The following is a 20,413-nucleotide window of genomic DNA, read 5'->3' as shown; positions in this document are numbered from 1 at the left end:
TGTGTGTTTAACGAGGGCACCTGAAGGCAGCATATGAGGTTATGGTCACCGCATTAAATGGAGAAGTAGAGTGGAAGAGGTGGGAAGTGAAGGAGCGGTGGGAGGAGGGACTATAAATCGGAGAAGTTAGTCTAAAATTTCATCACACACCTCGTCGTCTTCGCCTCTCCTCGCAGGATTTTTCACGACTTCTATACTAAGGTAGACCTCAAATGACCGCCGAAATATCAAACTTTTATCCGTTATGATAACCGCTTTTTCCGTTAACACTTGTGGAAGGTAGCAGTTAACGGTTGAACGGTCTTCACAAAACAAAACAAAAAAGTAGTCAAAAAGAGGATGTTTATCAGTTGTAAAGTCGCGAGAGAGAAACGTGTATATCTGTTTGTGTAAGAGTAACCCAGTTGTCAAGCTTTTAATAAATCTAATAAGAGAAAATTGTTGATGTAATTAAGGCTATTTTGCTCGTGACAACGCTGGTATTGTTGCCAACTGAACGGTGATTAACGGTCCGGGGCAGGGCCGGGGGGGGCTCCGCTGCTTCCTCAAAAAACGGCCGTTTTGATCTCTACAGGGCCCAGGACTATGTGCTGTAAAGGCCTTAGCATTTTAAAGACTATTTAACTTACCACATTTACATTACATCACAACACACTTACATTAACTTAAACAAAGTAAACAGGGCTTTAGTTAAACTTTGATTTGTCTTTAAAATTAAAGTTATATTATGGATTTGTGCCTTTGGGTGTAAATACATCCACTCAAACAATGGGGACACGTGTGGTCCACATAGAAACTAAAAGCGTATCACAGCAGTCCAGTTCATAGTTGAAGGCTTTTTTTTTTTTAAATAGCTGAAGTATCAATCAGAAGTCAAATGACTCATGTGTTCCACGCTGCTACTGCTCATATTACAGCTGATGTAATGGTCTTCTAACTCTGCCTTTAAGAAAGTGAATGTAACAGAGTTTGTTTATACTTTCTCTCTTGTCTATCTATGCAGGAATCAGATCTTCGTCAGCCATGGCTGTGGAGGGGGGAATGAAATGTGTCAAGTACCTGCTTTTCATTTTCAACTTCCTTTTCTGGGTGAGTGGCAGCTAACCCAACTCTTTAAATTGTTTACTGTCAAAGGAGAGTGGATGCAGTTGGCATCTGAATACAATGTTACTGAAGGTGGAGGCAGCTTTGAGTTGCCACAACTAAAGCAACAGGACGTGAGGCCTGTGTGGTTTGTTTTATCAACATTAATCAGCATATCTTTTTGGCAGGCGGAAATATGGACTAGCGTAGCATTTCTGCTTTTTTGCCAGCCCCCATGACTTTGAGCATTGACTCTGTTCTTGTTATCCAACTTTCACATAGAAAATGTAATCATCTGTAAAATCAGCTGTTGCGCGGACACACTACCTTGGACAACCCCTCTTATTCTTCCTGAGCACTTAGCTCACATGTTTGCATAATATACTTGTTTGTTTAGTATCTACGAATGCATGAAAGCAACGTGAACACAAGGGCGCTCATCTCAAATATCCTGGATTAAGTTGAGCGTTTCCTGGATGCAACCTGTTTGCAGTTTCTTCATTGTGTGTTTGAGAACCTTAGAGTGAGAGGTGGTGATGGAATGTGAATCTAATGCCCACGATTCAAAGCGTAACGACATAATGTGACTTGTCCAGACAACACTTTTTTTCCTCTTCCTCTTCGTTCTGAACGTTTTACACGCTCGGTGAACTCTTCAGCACTGAGTGAAACTGATAATATCTCACACAAGACAGGAGGAAGTACAGCATGACAAGGATGTATTATCCTCTCTACTCAGTGGACAATTTAAAAAGAATATAGCTTTAGACTATTATTCGGACTAAATAAGATATTTGAAGATTTCACTCTGGCATTTATTAAAGTTTTTCAAAGTAATCCTATTGAGAAAAAGAGAAAAAAAAAACTTAATCAGTAGGGTAATATGTTACTTTAACCCCTCCTCCTTAACATTTCTAAGTAGTATATAATAATTTAACACATGTTTATAACACACTGAAATGGGGTTAAAACCAGATATGGTTGTTTATGGTTGTTTGTTTGTTTTTGTCACACACTGATAAGTGGATGTCTTTATATAACTGGAAATTAATAATATAGTAAAATATAGTTGTGATAATATAAACTGTGTGAGAACTTATAATTGTTGACAAATACTGTACATATATAAACATGACAACTGAATTATAATGTGGTATAAACATTTATTAAATGTTTATATACTGCTACTATAACTGCTAAATAGGAATAATTAAAGCAACTAGTTACCTTATTGATACATTTAAAAACAAATAGATTAGACAATAAAAGAATAACAATAAATAAAAATTGCATAGCATTTTCAAATGTTTTGCTTTGTTCAACCAACAGTCAAATCATTTATCATCTTATTAAAATTAGGCAAAGAAAATGAGAAATAAAAAACGAGAATATCCCAATAAACAAAGATTGACATTGGAGAAACAGAAAAAAAGTCAATTTGAGTTATTTTTGCTTGTAAATTACTTTACTAAAATGATGAATATTAAAATTATTGCCAATTCACAATTGATCAATTAATCAACTAATGTTTCAGCTCTAAACATTTCCATCAAGAAATTGAAGTCAACTTAAGGGAAAAAAACAACCTTAATAACACTTTTATTTTCAACATTATTCCATGGGGATATCTTTTATTTTGTTCTAATCTGGAATTGATGTGACTGTCTCTGCCCTGGCTGCCTGCTGTGTTCACTCCTTTATGTTTTCCTCCGTCAACCATTAGTCACCCATTTGACTCAAGCTCAAATATTTACATTGGTGTTGCCAACAAGGAGAGGTCCTCCGCTCCAGCGAGGGCTTAATATGGAAAACACACCAACAACTGGGCTGATATCTTCTAACGTTCAGGCTACTGGCAGATTATGACTGTAAATGTTGTGTTTTTTTAACCTAACACAAGCACAGTAACAGTAAGGCCAGATTGGGTGTTTGTTGTTGTTCTTGGTTGTTTTCAGATAGCAGCTTTAGTAAAAACTTTTGTTTGTTGACCCTGAAATGAGCAAATCTCTATTTTTGCAGTTCAACTGACACAGTAGCTATGGTCTCTAACACTAGTTTCAAGTCTACTTCAATATAGCATTATGTTCATTTTGTAAATTATGGTCCCACTTATTGTAAAATACAAGATAAAGCAGGGTATGCATTAGGGTGTGGCTACCTTTTGATTGTCAGATTGGCCTCCACAGTGCGCTGTATGTTTGTGTCTTAGAACTTTTACCCTTTCAAAGTTAATTGGAACATTTTGGTCCCTTAAAAATAACTTGTTCAGTGTTCATTTGGACTGTTAAGTAGTTGTCTTTTCATTTAGAATAACGATTGTTCCTTGCTAACCAAGCTAGCGCTAGCTTGCCCTCAATCTGTTCTGTGCATGTACCGGTTGCAAAAAAACAATATTGCAACAGCCATAAGCCAAGATGGGAACAGCCAAAACACTGAATTCAAGTCTTCAAAGAGACAGTCCACAATCCAATGGGTGACGTCAAGGTGACTACGTCCACTATTACTATACAGTCTATGGTCAGAATCAAAAGTTCCTTAAGACAATCTAAAGTGACCACTTCTATGCCCTGTAAGTCATTTATTCAAACAGCAGTTTTTACATCAGAATATTACACAACATGAAGTCACACCCAGCTATAAAAACAAAAAAAACCTCTGCATGCTCTTTGTTTTACGAGCCTGTGCACATGAGACAGCTGGCAGTTTGTCAGGGAAGTTCCACTGAAATGTTTATTGGACATAATGTGTAATGTGTAAACTAGTATGAAGCTTTAGACATGTAGGACCAAAGAATAATTACCTCAGTCACTTATAATTTGATTGGTCGCACTGATGGTTTATAATTCTTACAATATATTGGAAATTATATGTTATTATTTCGAGTGAGCATGATTGTGGTGCAGCTACACTATCAAAGGAAAATAGTCGTACCGTGTTTTAAAAGACTTTCAGTGACAGTGACACTTTCAGTGTTTCATTGACCACATTTGTTAATGTAGCTAAAATAAATGTATTTTAAATCTTCAGCTATATTTTTCATTTGCAGTTGCTGGCCCTTGTGTTTTTTTTCCTGGCAGATTAAAACTAAGCAGATATTTTTCAGTTGTTGACCTAATGCAGTCTAAAGCCTAATACACAGTCAGATCACACCACTTTATCAGCCATTAACGAAATATAAGTCTGGTAAACGATTATTTAATGGATAACACTGAATAAACCTATTGTGTTAACTTATTGACTTCTGTCCCCATTTTGACTTAGCTTCTTATTTGCAAATATTTGCTGGGTTTTCTTCTATGATGGTGAAGTTAATATTTTAGATTTTAGACTGATGGAAAAAGCAGTTGGTATATTTCTTACTCTATAGACTACACAATTAATTGAGTAATAGAGAAAAGAATATGGTAATAATTTAACATTGAATATAAGTGTTAGTTAAAGCTCTGTTCACCGGTATGTTAAGATCATTGCAACATTATAGTGAGGTCACAAACAAGGGGACAAAGTCAAAGTCAGAGTCACTTGACTTTCCAAACTGATTAATATGTTTATGTACTTTTTGACTCATGGTCAGTTTTTTTCCACTTCTTATTCTGTCATCATCTATCACTTGACCAGTGACGTCCTTATCCAAACACCCACATCCATTTATCATCATAGAAGTTGCTGTTTTGAGACATACATGTACAAAATACCATAATTTAATAATAATAATTTGCCATTATGAACTTTTCACAATTCTGCCTTTTAAGTGTGTGTTTTAAATGCTCAAACAACGTGTGTATTAATTAACTGTTTGGCCAATAAAAATATATTTAATACATATTTTTCTGCTCCTGGACTAACTAATTAAATGACTTATTGTTTCTGCTCTGGTGGCTAAACCCTCCTTTCCTTAAACTGATCCCAACTTAGCTGAATTTATTCCAAGTAAAGGACATGCAGTTCACTGTGATATTTGCTTTGGAGCTGCTTGATCCCATCGCAATCAAACAGTTCACCCACGTAGTGTTTGTAAAAGATCTAATGAACAGCTCTTGGCACCCCACCCAAAGCAGTGACACATCAGCATCACATTTTAACATCCGATAATTTCGGATGTTAAATAGTATCATAGACTGTTTACGGGAACTGAAAACTGTTGCAACTTCCTCCTATCTATTTAGCATTAGTGCATAATCATTTTTCTTCAATTGCGTGTTAATCACTGAGGCAAAGACAGGCTTTAATCTTACAAGCAAGTGAATATCTTTTTGGTACATTTACTTATAACTGAATACTTGATGTTAAAATGTAAATATCCTCCTTATCCCCTTATCTTAATTCATGTGGTTTTATTTCACACCTACTATCTCCGGTAGGTTTTTTTTAAACAGAATGGCTCTATAGATGGTTATATTTGTCTTTCAGTCCACCACTTTGGTTCAGACTGAAATAACTGAACAGCTATCAGATGGATTTTCATGACATTGTTTATATTGACATTTGTGGTTCCTAAGGACTTTGATGATCCTCTGTCTTTTTATTTAGCACCATCATCAGGTTCTAATGTCAATTTACTTAATGACTTAATACCTGCAATAGTAATGCCATTCCATTAGACGACTTAAGTGCCAATTAGAAACTGTTTGCATGCGAATTCACTAAAGCTAAGATTGTGAACATGGTAAATATATAACCCACTAAACATCAGCATGTTAGTGTTGTCCATACGAACATGTTTGCATGCTGAGGTTAGCATTTAGCTCAGTACAGCCTCACAAAGCCACTAGCATTGCTGTAGTCCGAAACAAAAAGTTGCTCAAATTGGATTAGATTTAAATCAAATCGAATTAGATTAGATTGGTTTATTATTGTTATTATTATTATTCTAGTCAAGTCAAACTTAATTTATAGAGCACATTTAAAACAACCGGGGTTGACCAAAGTGCTGTACAGATATCACAGTTGCAGGAAATAAGGTATAAAACTAAAATACTAAAATACATAAACACAAAGCAACAATAGAATAAAAAATAAAAATAGAATAAACTAAATTCAAATTTTAAAAATTTGAATATAATTTAGTTTTTTGCCAGATGTCCACTTAAACTTGATTAAAATTGCTTGTATAACATGAAAATAAGCAGATTTTATCCCACAGATTTCACCTTAAGCTAACCACCCTCTCCTTCCCGCAGTTATGTGGCCTCGCATTGATTGTCGTGGGAATTCTGGTGCAAGTGGGTTTGCACAACACCTTGATGATCAAGGATGCGTCCGCCTCAGGAGCCCCCATCGTTATCATTGCAATCGGCGTGGTGATTTTCTTCATTGCCTTCTTCGGCTGCTGCGGTGCCTGGAAAGAGAACTACTGCATGGTCACCACGGTAATTCATATATCTGTTAAACCAAACTAGAACAAAAAGGTTGACTTGAGTTTTCTATGTGGAATTTTGTTGTACTCATGAATGATTAATGTGTGTAAAACCTATAAAATGTATTTGAGAATAGTAAATGCATTCAATTTCTCTTTTTCTCCAGTTTGCCATTCTTCTGGTCCTGGTCATTCTTGTTGAGGTTGCAGCAGCAATCGCTGGATATGTCTACAGAAACAAAGTGAGTGTAGAATTTGATTATTTTATATGTTACAGTATATTAAACCCTGCAGAAGGTTTGGTTTAACTTCCATGTTGTGTCTCCTCTCTAGCTCTCAGCTGTCGTCGAGGATAGTCTCACTGACATGATCAGCAAGTACAAGAACGGCACAGCTGAGTTCAAAAAAAGCGTGGACAAAATGCAAGAGGATGTGAGTTCAGTGTAAATTCTCCTACTCACTGTTGATTCAGTCTGACAACACCTTCACATAACACTGCTGCATCCTGTTGGTCTGCACTGCATCGCATGACTTTGTTTTTCTTTCCATCTATTGACACAAGTTATATGAACATTGCTGGCACTTCCATCAGTGTTGGATCTAGATCGCTTCTAATGGGTCTTACCTATTATTGTCAAGTAAGATTAGACCCCCTAAAATGAATTTCCATATTAAATATGTTTCATTTGACTCATTTGCAGTTGAAATGCTGTGGTGGTAACAGCTCCACTGACTGGAAAAACTTCGGAAAAGACGGAAAAACTGTGCCTGACTCGTGCTGTAAGAATGTTTCTGCTGGCTGTGGAGAGGGGGCCATGACGAACGCTGCCAAAGTGTACCAGAAGGTGATACAAATAGTTGATGCGTGTCTGTGAAGTCACTGAATATGAGATATAGTTTAAATGACACGCTTAATACTAAGAATGCACTTATCAGATACTGATATCCGATATCAGGCTGATACTAACAGTTATCAATAGTTAGAGTGGGTATAACTGACAATGAGACACATTAAATCAATTCAATTCTGTTATCATATACTTTAATTAAAAAAAAAATACTGTTTAAGTTTAAACCAATTTGTTGCTGTATTTTAAAATTTTACTCTTGAGCTACAATCCCTGTTAATCTTGTAATAAATTACAATCATGATATTATTTTACTAATAAATAATGACTTAATCGAAACAATCGATTTTTGTGCGATGGGCAGACTAATTTTCATAATTTCTGAACTGAAGTTTCTTTTAATTTATCAGTAGACACCCACAGCTATACAGTAGGCCTAATTGATGTTGGCAAAATTATTTTGGTCAATATTTAGATCATGATTATTAATTGACTTCAGAAATATCATGCATTTAATTAGAATTAAAATTAAATTAAAATTTAAATATATATCATGAACTTTACATAGGAAAAATAAAAGTAAAAAATAAGATAAGTAAATACAATTATTTATTTATATATAATATACATACACAATTTAATAAATAAGATTAATAATGGAACGTGGCACAATAATAATTAAATCTTGATTATTGTTTGATCATTGTTGGAAGCCAAAATCTGAATTGAAAATAAAATTTGATTAATTGCCCAGCCCTAAAATCCAGATAAATCTATGCTTGCTCATCAATAAATAGACAGATTTATTGAGTGTATACAGAAAGAAAGGGGTTGTGCATTATAATGAACTCTGCAGTTATACTTTGCTTTTAATCATCATTTAGCTCACTGTCAGTCTCAACCCTGTCACGGCAGAAAGATCCAAGAAATAGTCAATGCGACATTCAGCAGCAAAAATTTGGAAAAGGTCAAATGTCCACTAAGCTAAAGAGACAATAGCTAGTTGAGACCAAAGCGGAGCCCCACAGACAGTCAATATTAGACAGAAACATGACTCCAGTGGGGTAATAATGGTGCTCTGTGCCAAATAGGCGTGTACAAACACACATACAGTGAGTGTGTGTAGCAAGTCGCCACACCAGTACATGAAACAACTGATCGCAAACTATGTAGGATGACCCTTTGGCACATATTTGATGGTATGAATACTATGGAAAAACAAATAAAAGATAAAATACTTCCCTATATGGTGTAAAAACAACAGTCTTATATCAAATGCGCAAGCCCAGTTTGTGGCAAAAGACAGTTACCACTGCAATACTTTTATACACACACATGCTTTTAATAAGGTCAGGAAAAAGGCTTTCAAGGGAAAAAATTGTTTGATTTAAAAAAAAAAAAAAAAAAAAAAAATGTTTTACACATACAGAATGGGGATGTGTGGGACCTTAAACAATGAGGAAGTAAAGCCAAAGTCAACAAAACAATTGTCAATGTTTTACCACAAAGCAATGTCTTTTAAATAACTCAGCCAATTAAATGTCCATACTGAATCTATTCTGGCTTTTCTTTTGTTTTAGGGATGTCATGATGCTTTGGAGGCTTTACTGAAGAAAAACGTCCTGTGGGTGATCGTTGCAGCTCTTGTTATTGCTTTCCTGCAGGTATGTAACAACAAAAGCACAATTTCGAACCAGTTCATTTTTAATGATACATTTTTCCTAAAAACATGATTTTATTTGAAAGAGTGTTAACAATTTCTAGTGTCATGTCTGCTGGTTTTATCTAATTTTTTAAATCTCAAATTACACATCTGTATTTATCTGATAATGTCCTCTCCTTCTTAACTGTTTTTCTTCCAGATATTGGGCATCGTGTTCGCCTGCTTGTTGATGAGAGGCATCCGCAGCGGCTACGAAGTCATGTGATTCAGATTCACACCAGAGGAGTTTACTGTTCAGGTCACACTTGTTGGGAGCTTATTTCGGAAACTCTTATGTTCATCTTATACTGCAGATATAATGCACAAAACAATATCATTTTCTCTTGTACCGATTTTGGATTATGTTTTCACAGGTTAAACAATGTTTCCGCTTTGATGCTGTAAGTGCTTAGGAGATGATAGGAATGATTATGTCCACTTAACTGTCAGCGTATGTTCTTGTTGGTTATGAGGAAATCTAACAGCTTTCACTTGTTGCGTTTAGAGACTCGAGATCTGTTTTTATGTTTTGCTGGTTGCAAGTTCTTGTTTTTATTAAAGACTCCTTAAATTACGTCTGAATCTAATTTTAAGTGTAAATTTCCCATTGAATAAAAGAAGTGGACATAGCCACCATGATGTCATCCATTGGTGTGTGTGGACTACCGTTTTGAAGCCTAGAGTTTGGCATTTTGGCGCCTGCCATCTTGGTTTGGTTGGTGCCAGCACATGTGTAGAACAGGTATGACAGCAGGGAGGATGCTAAATTATGAGCTAATGCCAGAGATAGCTTGGTTAACAAGGTGTAAAGTACAACAGAGGCTGAACAAGACATTTCTATGCAACCAAAATATGAACTAAAAACACTAAAATGATCAAAGTTCAAGGATAAACGCATGAAAAATGTGCCACGATAGCGACTTGCCATTTACAATGTAGCCTAACTCTAAAGCACACCCTGCTTTATGGTATATTTTACTCTAAATGGGACAGTGATTTACAAAAATATCATGCTGTATTGAAGACCTGAAACAAGCGATCAAGACCATAATCTCATTAAGAAAATGTTTACTGAGATAAGTAGGATAATTTTCTCATAGCCTTCTATACAATCAAACATATTTTCATAACCACAACTAAGAATGCAGCTTTAAGGCATTTACATATTGGCTACACTTTTCAGTTTGATAGTAAGTTCAAGCTCAGTTACTTTGGCCACTCATACTGGAAAATAGTTTAAATTGCTTTTTTGAACCAAATCGACTGAAAAAAGCCTGATTTATTGTTTGTGTGAACTCACTTTATGGAACAGGCCCCCGGAGGTTGCTGTTTGCTAAATACAAACAGGGAAAATAAATGCACCAAAAAGTTTTTTATTTCAGACACAGTTCCATTACAATGCATATGATATTGACACCGCAACACAACATTCAAAACCTGTTGATCAAATAAAATGCATTAAAAAAAATCCTTAAACAAGAGAACTTTCCAACTGATATTTCAGATGTAATGTGCCAGTTCTTGCGAAAGGCACAGGAAGCAAAAGACATTTTCTATTTTACACTTAACACCAAACACCAGCGGAGTGGATGTTCACTTCCTCTTTTTACCGCAACCCTGAAGTGAGCAAAACGCTTGAATGATTGACTTAAATGATGTGCTCTAGTGTGGTCTGACCTGGATAAGTTAAAGTCATCTTAGGCTTCCAAAGCAAGTAAACAAAGTAAAAAATAATAATAAAGTGCCATCGCAACCTTTTCAGACAGCTTGTAAATGCTGTACTGCACATCAAAAAGTATATTAATGTAGAAGTTTAGCTCCTCACCACACAAACAAAGCTTGAATGTCTTTGCAATTGCAAACATAATAGGGCTTCTTTTCAATCTCTTTTTTTTCTCCATCTACATTTTTTCTTTTAGAAGGTGCCTCTGTGTAATCTACTGATTCTTCATGTTCTTGGCTGTTCCGTAATTGATAAACTATTTCCTTCCCTTGAGACCGACACAAAATTCCATTTTGACCAGCATTGTTCGTTGTTAAGGAGTAACAGAGCAGAGCACAGAGTGAGGTAAATGTACGAGAAGCTACAGTACGTGTTTGATGCGGACATTCAACACGCCCACATAAAAGCATATTTATCTGTTTTTGGAATGAGTCCGAACAATTTTACCATTCCACAAGTAGAAGATTGACAGCACACAAGGTGCTGCTGAGCCTTTACTAAACATAATCCTCTTTGTTTCCCTGCTCGTCTCTGTAGGTGTGTAATGATGTGTTCAAAGTAAACAAATGACAAGCCTGAGCATAAAAGTGGTAACAAGCTTGAGACACTGCGACAGGTAATCTCATTACCTCAACAACACCACTTAATATAGTTCTGTGCATCTAAGTCAATTTAATTCTCTCATGGGCTCAATTAAGCATTTAAGTCTTATTGTGCTAATTTATTAAGTAGAATACCATACCACACCACTCACCTGATAAAGACAATAGATTCATCCACTTCCCCCCAAAAAAATCCTGTTAGCTGTGTATGTAGTTGGGAAACAGGATAATTCTACAGTAAGGCGTCTAGAACTAACAGGATCCTTTTCTCTAGTTCAAGTTTTGGCTTAGAGTTTTTTTTTCTTAATCTTGCCCAGAACAGTTTTAAAGTGTTTTTTTCCGCAAGCAAAAAAAGAGATGTTGACAACTCTTAGGAAGCTGTGCTACCCACCCAGTGCACAAAAGAGAACATAATCGCAGAAGCAGATTGCTGCCGGCTTCCTGTCAGTGTCGTCTGGCACCGTTGGGGTAGTTGGCAGAGAGGAATACAATGCTGTGCAATAGCAGTGACACCTCTGAGTCTGCAGAAAATTAAACAAAAGAGGCATAAAAATAGCATTTAGTTTTCGACGAGAGAAGACATGTTTATAGGATGGGTTAAAGGAATAGTTCAGCATTTTAGCAGAGAGTTGGATGAGAGATCAATGCCACTTTGATATCCAAGTCCACATCAAAGTGTCTTTTATCTCAGGGCACAAACCCTGGTCTCTTGATTGATAGTTCGTTGTATGACCTATTCATTCACCACAACCTTTTCTTTCGGGGAGAAAACCCCAAAGGGTGTTTCCTCTCTACTGTAGCTCTGTCTGAACATAGCTTCACTCAGCCAGTGCAGTATCCTCTTGAAAAGGCTCAATTGCTCCTAATTTGTTTTGTTTTTTTTACAGATTAAACAAATAAGATAACATGTTAAAAGGCAGAATGAGTCAGATTTATCGACGGTTCGTAAACACAGCATTTAAAGTTGGCCCCCTCCTCCACGGCTCAATGACGTCTAATTAGTGAGCGAGTTGAGTGATCTTCAGCTAAGCTTGCTAATAGAATAGTTGTGTCCAGATAGGCCACCGTCGCACACGTATTGAGGGTCACAAGTTATCACTTATGACCATCTAACTTTTACTTTTATATAAGTCTATACATTGTGAGCTTTAGAAGTGCTGTTAGCTGAATTTATTACCTTCAGATAAAACTTTGCCAGTTGTTATCCTGTTTCTTTATGCTAATCTAAACTAATCAGATGCTTCATATTTATAGTAAAGACATGGGAGTGGTATGATTTCTCATCTCGCTCTGTGCAAGACAGCATATCATTTTAAACTACTAATTTGTATATTAAAGAAACCAGAAATATCAACAGAATAAGGTTAAAGAAGTCACGAAATTAAAATCACACTGCACATCCAAAAGAAAATACCTTTCAGTGAAGAGGACACCTGAAGCCACTGGTGTAACCACTCACGGCACTGATTGATGCTGAGGCTGTGAGAATGGAGCCCCCTGACAAAACAAGCCTGAAAAGACAAACACTTAAAGCTTGTTTTTTGGCTTGCAGATTAATACACAGAGTATGTCATATAAATCATGTTTGACCAGTGAACATGAAATGTGTCTGACCTGTCTGAGTTCTGAGTCACTCAGCTGGTGAGGGCCCAGCCTGCTGAGGGCCCGGTCCAGCTGCAGCAGCTCCAAGGCGTGGCTATTCAGCCGCCGGCCAACCAGGAAACCCGGGAGGCGAGGAGTCAGGAAGAGCAGAGGGCTGAGATGTCTCTGATTCACCATGAAGACATACAGGAGAGATATTCAAGTGGTGTTCAGGTCCAATGAGCCTTTTGAATTTCACATCATCTGAAAGTGTGGCTAAATCCAAATGTGTTGTGGGGATGTGGTGATGGAGTGTGCCAGAGGGCAGCAGAGGGCCCAGTGTTCACTTGGTGATTGTGTTCAGAGGGAGAGCAAGAGGCACTAGGGTGATTAACCTTGGGTTAGGCCTTTTGTCTTCCCTGGGTGTGGTTTGATTCACTAGAGCACAGAGACACTTTTGGTATGCATCCCTTAATTTCCTCATGTGATCATGGCATCAAGTCTGTTTCACTAGTTGCTATGATAAAGCAACAATAAAAAATTAACACATTTTCTAAGTCTAAATATTTGGCACTACACTTTATGGGGTTGGTTGCAATAATAAAATGCATTGTTTTTAAGTATACAGTGTATAATTCTACATATTTCTGTATCATAATTAAGTAAATATTAACTTTGGTCTACATGATTAAAGTAAGGTTTCAATACAGTGATTATTTTACACATTTATAATAACTATGTTGGTGTTTTTTTAGGAATCAATTGGAAAAAAACAATCTATTCCATATTGCTCTTGAGTTGTGGGTAATTAAAGTGAACAAATCTAGAGAAGTCCTGACATTTGGATTGTTTGTGCAGCATGTTAGTAAAGAGTGGAAAGTGGTTACTGACCATCTGATCCACACTCATCCTCTTTATACCCATAGGAGGTCCAGAAAACAGGCTTCGAACGGCAAGGATATCAGACACTTTAGGGTTTGCTCCACTTTGCACCTGAAAATGCAGAGAAAGTCAGTTTATCTCATTTCCATGATGGGATACTACTTACAGGTTCAACCAGTTATTCTACTTACTTTTGCAAACATGGAGAAATGTGTGTGTTTCAGAGTTAGTAGCATTCATAAAAGAGGCAATATCCAATTATGCAACCACCATTATTTTGGCTAGTGTTGTAGTTTAATTGTATTTAACCCTAACCTGTGTTTTGATCAAGTGTCGGATCAGATATGTCAGCCATGCTCCATTACCACTGATGGAAAGACTGTGTACATTAAGTCAAGTAGTTAAGTGCAATTTTGGGATTTATTGCACTTCAATTATGGATTTCTATTTGATGATACTTAATTTACCCAACATTTAAGAGACAGATATTGTAATTTTTACTTCATTAAAATTTACAGTCAGCTATAGTTAATAGTTAGTTTTCAGATGAATATTAAACATGAGTTTAAAAAATACTAGTGTATGTTTGTTGTCCGTCTTCACAGTTCAGATGTCTAAGTTTTTAACAAAGAGGGAATTTCTCCTCAATACTTTTCAAATGATTTCATCTTAATAAAAATATTCAATATTACACAAAAAAAGACTACAGAAACGTTAAAAGAATTAAAAGCTTTTGTTTTTTCCTACTCTATATGAAGCAGTTTAAACTAATTCCACCTCAAACAGCTACAACAGTAAAACACTAAAAATGACAATAATATAATATATAATATATCAGTCATTGGGGGTATGTTTCTATAGAATTAGAACTTTAACATTTAATTCTTTAAGCACATATAGCTGATAATGCTTCTGTAATTCTACTGATGTAGAGTTTTCATTGCTTGTACTTGCAAGGAACATATACACGTTTTAAACCACAAGTTTACACTCAGTGTTGATTGATGAAATCCCTGGTGTCGGTTAGGTATTTCATACATTTTTGTTATTTATATCCATTCCGTCACCTAATGGAAAGTGAATGCGTCAATGTGTGCTCTGAAATGATGCTCATGCAAAAAAAGAGGCTCATTTAAAGCTGGTGGGACAACAACAGATGGCTAATGTGTGTAAAAGCAGAAGATAAAATCTATTATACATCTGTTCTGCACCCAGTCAAATCATAAAAACCGCATTCTTGTCACCAAACATTTCTGAAGTGTTCACTCACATTAGCACACAGATCTTTAAGGCTACTCTGCAGCTTTCCATCTTTGACCTGTTTGCTCGTATTCTCGAGCCCTTTGAGCACAGGCAAGTGGCGTCTTGTCCTCAGGGAATGGTACACTCCCTGAAACTCTACCTGCTGCTTGGGAGTCCAGAAATGAGGGATCAGGATCTGGCGGGGGAAAAAGTACCTGGCAGTGAACGGGAGGGGATGGACGCAGAGAGAAGAGAGACACATGGAGGGAAGGTAAAATATATATCAACAGGGACATGTTGCACAGTATAAAGCAGTATTAAGGGGATAGTTTTGATGTAGGTTTATATGAGGTACTTCTTCACACTTATAACTCATAACTGGGACTGCTGTAGGCAATACACTGACCATGATAATAGCCCTTATACAACCACACTTAAAAAAATCAGAACTATCCCTTTAACAGGGTCATAAATTAACATTGCTATCAATAACTTCAGAATGCTTTGCTAAATATGAATCAAAAATGTGCCAAATTAAATGAAACGATTTCAAATAGCTCACATCAGGACAAAAACCAGGTAGTTGGCAAAGGGAGGAATCGATATCACCACCAGTGGAACGGCCTTCATCATGTCTCTGCGAAACTGAAAATAAGTAAAGCTGCTGTGAGATAATAAATATTACAGAACTGAAATTAAACAATAAAGGCAAAGTATTAAGTAAAGAGTTGATTTTCAGGGGATAACCACACAAAGTTGGTGCCAACCATGCTCCACAGCAGGGCCAGCAAACCCTTGGCTAAAGTTATGATTAGCCCACTTTGGATTGTATAAAAAGCCTGATAGTGGTGGCGGAGACGACCCACCTGTCTGAGCTTCTCCATCTCCCTGTACGGCAAATTCTTGTACTGCACTTTATCATAGAACATCTTTGTCCTTATCCTTCGCACATCTTTGGTATCTTGGAACAGTAGCTTGAATCCTGGAATGATTCAATGACACATTTTAACCTTCGGATAAACAAGCTATCAGCAAGGTGATAAAAGACAACAATACAGTATGACAATATCCAAAACCTCCTGCAAAAACATCCTCATATTCTTATCTTAACTTTCTCTTACTTTACGCTAGAATTTCTACAGGGTTTTTTAAACTCTGTATTGCTTCAAAGCAATGAAATAAACGATACATTCAGGGAAAATGCACGACTTCTACAGCAGGTCTGGACCACTCAAATATTGTTTCTGACTTTCTGGGAAAATTCTAAAAATGAGAACGTTGGTAAATTTGGCAAGTTTGCCCAAGTAATTTGCACAAATATCTTAATGAACATATCTGTTTGTACAAGTGGTTCTTTCATGAGGCCAAATAACTCTTATATCACAATATCAAAATAATAGCTATAGAATGAAACAATAAAACTACAGATAGTAATAAAATAGACAACTATACATAAAGGAAGAGTGTATTATCGAGTGAACTTCAATTTGACATTTAGCTCATGTTTCTAAACCTAAATTCATTCTACAGCCTGAAATCCATTAAGATCTCATTCTTTTTTTCACTTTATTTACTATCAAAACCTGCTTCATGCAGTTTTACAACATATTTGCATATTTACCTATGCAAAAGCCAATATTGGCCTATCAAAGGCGTATCAGTATCGTTTTATATACTGTCTGATATGTGCTGTTATAAAAACGTTTCTTATGCAATATATACTGCAGCAAAACCTTTCTTGGTGCGATTTTAATTTTTTTTATTTTAATCAGCAGCCAGCAATTAACGCCGAACATTACCGAACCGAACATGCCTTTGTGACTTAAGCAAGATATGGTAACACTTTATTTTGAAGGTGTATACATAAGTCACACAAGCCTGTCAGAAATATGACATGACAAGTATCATGAGCATTAATGTTACTTCAAAGTGTCATTAATGTTCATGACACATCCCATGTCATGTTTATGACACGCTCATGTCACTCTTATGTAGACACCTTAGAGTAAAGTGTTATCAACACTGATAAACTAAACTGCTAACTAAACAATCTCCCTCTGGCTCTTCTTTGCTGGGTTCTTATCTGATGACTATGAATGTGGCAAATTGTCAAAGAAGTGATGATCTTAAAGGGGTAAAATCACATGATCTGATCAACTGAGAATGTAGGTGATTTTACCAGAGGTGGCCGGCGTCATGAGGAGATGATTTAGGCAAAAAATGACTTAGGCGATTATTTTAACAGTGTGGCGATATTGAAGACCTCAGAGGTGAGTTATCAGTTGGTCTTACCTTCCACAAAAGTGTGATAAAGCAGATAAAAGCGCGGAAATCGCCTTTTGAGGAAACCTTCATATTTGTCATTGACCCTCCTGAGCTTGGAGGCGACATATCGACCAAGACCTCGTCTAACTTTGGAGGATGAGTAGTGCCTACACAGGGGCAACCTGTGAAGTAAAAGAGTTGAAGTTAGTTTACTCATAATAAAAGACAAAGACATAGAATGCATTTCAACCCCGGTAATCAACCTCATGTGCTGGTGTTTGAAAATATATAATATTTAAAATAAGAGTTATTTTTATGTTGGACGATACTCCAAAGTATCATGATTCAAATATAAAGTGAACAGCTTGTTTACATCACGACATATCTGTTTAAATGTTTCTTATCAAACATAAACGGCTGAGCATGCCCTGGTATAGTAGCTAGCTTCACTTAGCCACGGTTAAAGGGTGATGAGAGTAAAACAAAGCGACAAATTGTGCACGAATGAAGCATACATAGCCTTTAACATACCTGGACTGACAGGGCAGATACGGAGAATAAAGGCCATTTGTTATCCTGTTTGTCCTGAGACCACACAGTCGGGTCAAAGACAAATGGCTATACAGGCTGGAGCAGGATAGCGCCATGTTTGATGAGGTCGAGTTCCGCGTACGTTACCGTAATGACGGTAATATACGCTAAAGCCAAAAGTTGTACCGTAATGTTTGCTGTGTGAGTGGATCATAGGAGCGGATTCAAGGTTTATTATTGTCAAAGGGAGGTTAAGTATTAAAGCTCAAACAATTCGAAAAATTATACTACAAACGCATGCAACATCAAATTGCAATACTTACTGTATAAAATCTTGTAATCTCTTATATAACATTTTCATTATTAGCATTTTCAGCTATCTTTTTTTTCCCAATACTTTATTGAAAATTACAAAAATAAACATTTCTGCCACGTTTATCACAGTACAAATCTTGCATAAGTGTAGAAAGAATGTTAGGTGAACATCAATCAACAGCAAAACTTATAATAATAAGAACATCAATATTGTAAATTCAGAGCAGTTGAAATAAAAAAAAAATACAAAAATAGATAGACAAAAATAAAATACATATAAAACAGTCTAAATGTCGTTTTCAATAAGGAGAATTCTAATTAGTTTTAACTGTTCATTTCAGTGTACATTTTTTCAAGAGATATCATTTTTGTGCTTTTGTTATTGCTAGAATTATTTAAGAGATTTTAAGTACAATTTGAATTCATTCATGAAGACAATACATTTGGGGGATGATTTCATAACTTTATTCTTGTGGATGAAAAATTTGGCTAAACAAAGGATAACGTTGCAACATAGTTCATCGTTCTTGTTTTGCAGAAGCATACCGAAAGTGACTTTAGTTACTAAAATATAAGATGACTAAAATGGGCAACCATATTGTCGGAATTGGCAACCAAAAAATGATTCCAGCCTGGCAACTGCTTTTTAAAGCCCTGTTTGAGTACATTTTCTTACTAATACTTTTAGTTTAGCAAAAATGTGAATGCAGGACTTTTAATCGTATTTGAGTATTTTAGCTATATTTTGGCATTTATACTTTTACTTGAGTAAATTACTTTAATATTTCTTCCACCTCTGAACCCAACAGGGAACATTTATTTGTTTAATTTGATTTTTTAAAGTTATTTTGCATCTTTATAATTTTAAAAAATGTTTTAAGGGATTTTTTTTTTCTTTCTTTCTTTTCTTAATAGACTTTAATAGACTTTCGTTTGGTTTCATTTTCAAAGACAAGAAAGAGACGTTTTTGATTAACGTAACAACATTTATGGATATGCCATTTGGCTAACTGTATCATGAGATTGATGATATAGTATTGTTTTTCTTTTGCAAAAGGAAACTCAGTGAAACCAAACAGTATATGTTCAAAGCACAGGGACAAATGAGGTTCAATCGAAAAATAAATCAGGTTACAAATATCTTCCCATTATTTAGTTGAGAAAGGGCAAGACCAAAATAAATGAAAAACATCTTCAGGGTGTCCTTCAAAAAAAGAGCAGGTTAAGTCAAGTTAACCCTTAAACAGGCATCGTGCACCAGGAGATACACACTCTTTAACATCCTGTAGGGGGTGTGCTGGGAGGTTTTCATTAATCTAGTTAGCATTTATCAAAAGTCTTGTCTGGTATTAGTATCTAGATCACATGATTTGGTTCAGGCTATCTTGCATCGTTTCGTCAACCTGATCAGAAAACATCATGGCCGCCAGTGGTGGAGAACCTGCTTCCTTTGGGGTAAGTAATCATATATTAGTCATACTTATTTTCAATAAAACAACAATATAAATTCCTAAAATTAATTAGGACATTTGTCTTAACATTCTGATGAAGAAAAAATACTTCAACTGTGTTTGTGGTGTTACTTAGCAGCTTTTGAAATGTATGTATCCCCTGAGATACGTTGCCAGTTTAGGGGTAGAAATTTGGTCAATGTGCATTATTCAAAATTTTGTTTCAAACTGGAAGGCATGTTAATAATTACTGCAATACCAGATATTAGTATGCACAACTGTGCCCATTACAACAGTATAAGTGTATTTTACTCTAAAAAATCTATTTATTTTCAAGCAGGGCATCTCGGCTAGGTCCTTTTATGGGAAAAGAAAGGAAAGCACAGGAATGAGAGTGATAGAGGAGATCCCTGCAAGTTCTTCTGACTCTGAGTCAGACAGTGATGAAGATCAGGAAGTCATTTTCAGCCAGCATGAGTTAGACGCAGTGAGTGAAGGCAGTTCTGATGAGGATGAAAGTTCTGATCAGGAGGATGAAGAGATGGATCACAGTGCAAAGTCCAAACGAGCCAAGGGATTCAGGTGACAGTAGTCTTATTTAGGGACACTTATATGTGCAATCCATACAAATGTATGCATGTATGTATGTATGTTGTAGTTGATGTAAGGTGAAAAAACACAAACTTTCTGTGTGGTATGCTTGTGATATTTACTGAAAGTACCATGCCACTAACCAGCTAAATTCAGTCCATACTTGCTAATAATACCATTTTGTACAAATAACAAAGCACAGTTATGTATTTTTGTAGATATTTTTGTTTGTTTTTTACAG

At 36.0% G+C, this 20,413-nt stretch overlaps 2 protein-coding genes across 2 annotated transcripts; one reads left to right on the top strand and one right to left on the bottom strand.

Annotated features, from left to right (window-relative positions):
- The first annotated feature begins 60 nt into the window (after window positions 1–60).
- cd63 (CD63 molecule) lies at window positions 61–9,633 on the top strand. Its single transcript, XM_059332238.1, has 8 exons — window positions 61–201; window positions 1,004–1,089; window positions 6,264–6,452; window positions 6,607–6,681; window positions 6,773–6,871; window positions 7,141–7,284; window positions 8,868–8,951; window positions 9,150–9,633. The coding sequence occupies exons 2-8, from the start codon at window positions 1,024–1,026 to the stop codon at window positions 9,213–9,215; spliced, it is 723 nt and encodes a 240-aa protein (XP_059188221.1). The 5' UTR covers window positions 61–201; window positions 1,004–1,023; the 3' UTR covers window positions 9,216–9,633.
- Window positions 9,634–10,346: 713 nt separating this feature from the next.
- letmd1 (LETM1 domain containing 1) lies at window positions 10,347–18,012 on the bottom strand. The gene is made up of 9 exons (XM_059334016.1): window positions 17,816–18,012; window positions 17,312–17,466; window positions 15,886–16,001; window positions 15,582–15,664; window positions 15,048–15,234; window positions 13,787–13,888; window positions 12,929–13,081; window positions 12,729–12,825; window positions 10,347–11,835 (listed from the first exon to the last, which is right to left on the bottom strand). Exons 1-9 carry the CDS (start codon window positions 17,929–17,931, stop codon window positions 11,759–11,761), a joined length of 1,086 nt encoding a protein of 361 aa, XP_059189999.1. The 5' UTR covers window positions 17,932–18,012; the 3' UTR covers window positions 10,347–11,758.
- Between the last annotated feature and the right edge of the window lie 2,401 nt (window positions 18,013–20,413).

The sequence above is a fragment of the Centropristis striata genome, chromosome 5 (assembly GCF_030273125.1).
Source record: "Centropristis striata isolate RG_2023a ecotype Rhode Island chromosome 5, C.striata_1.0, whole genome shotgun sequence".
Lineage (NCBI taxonomy): Eukaryota > Metazoa > Chordata > Actinopteri > Perciformes > Serranidae > Centropristis > Centropristis striata.
The sequence above is the reverse complement of the archived record's forward strand: the minus strand, read 5'-3'. Positions and strand labels throughout refer to the sequence as shown.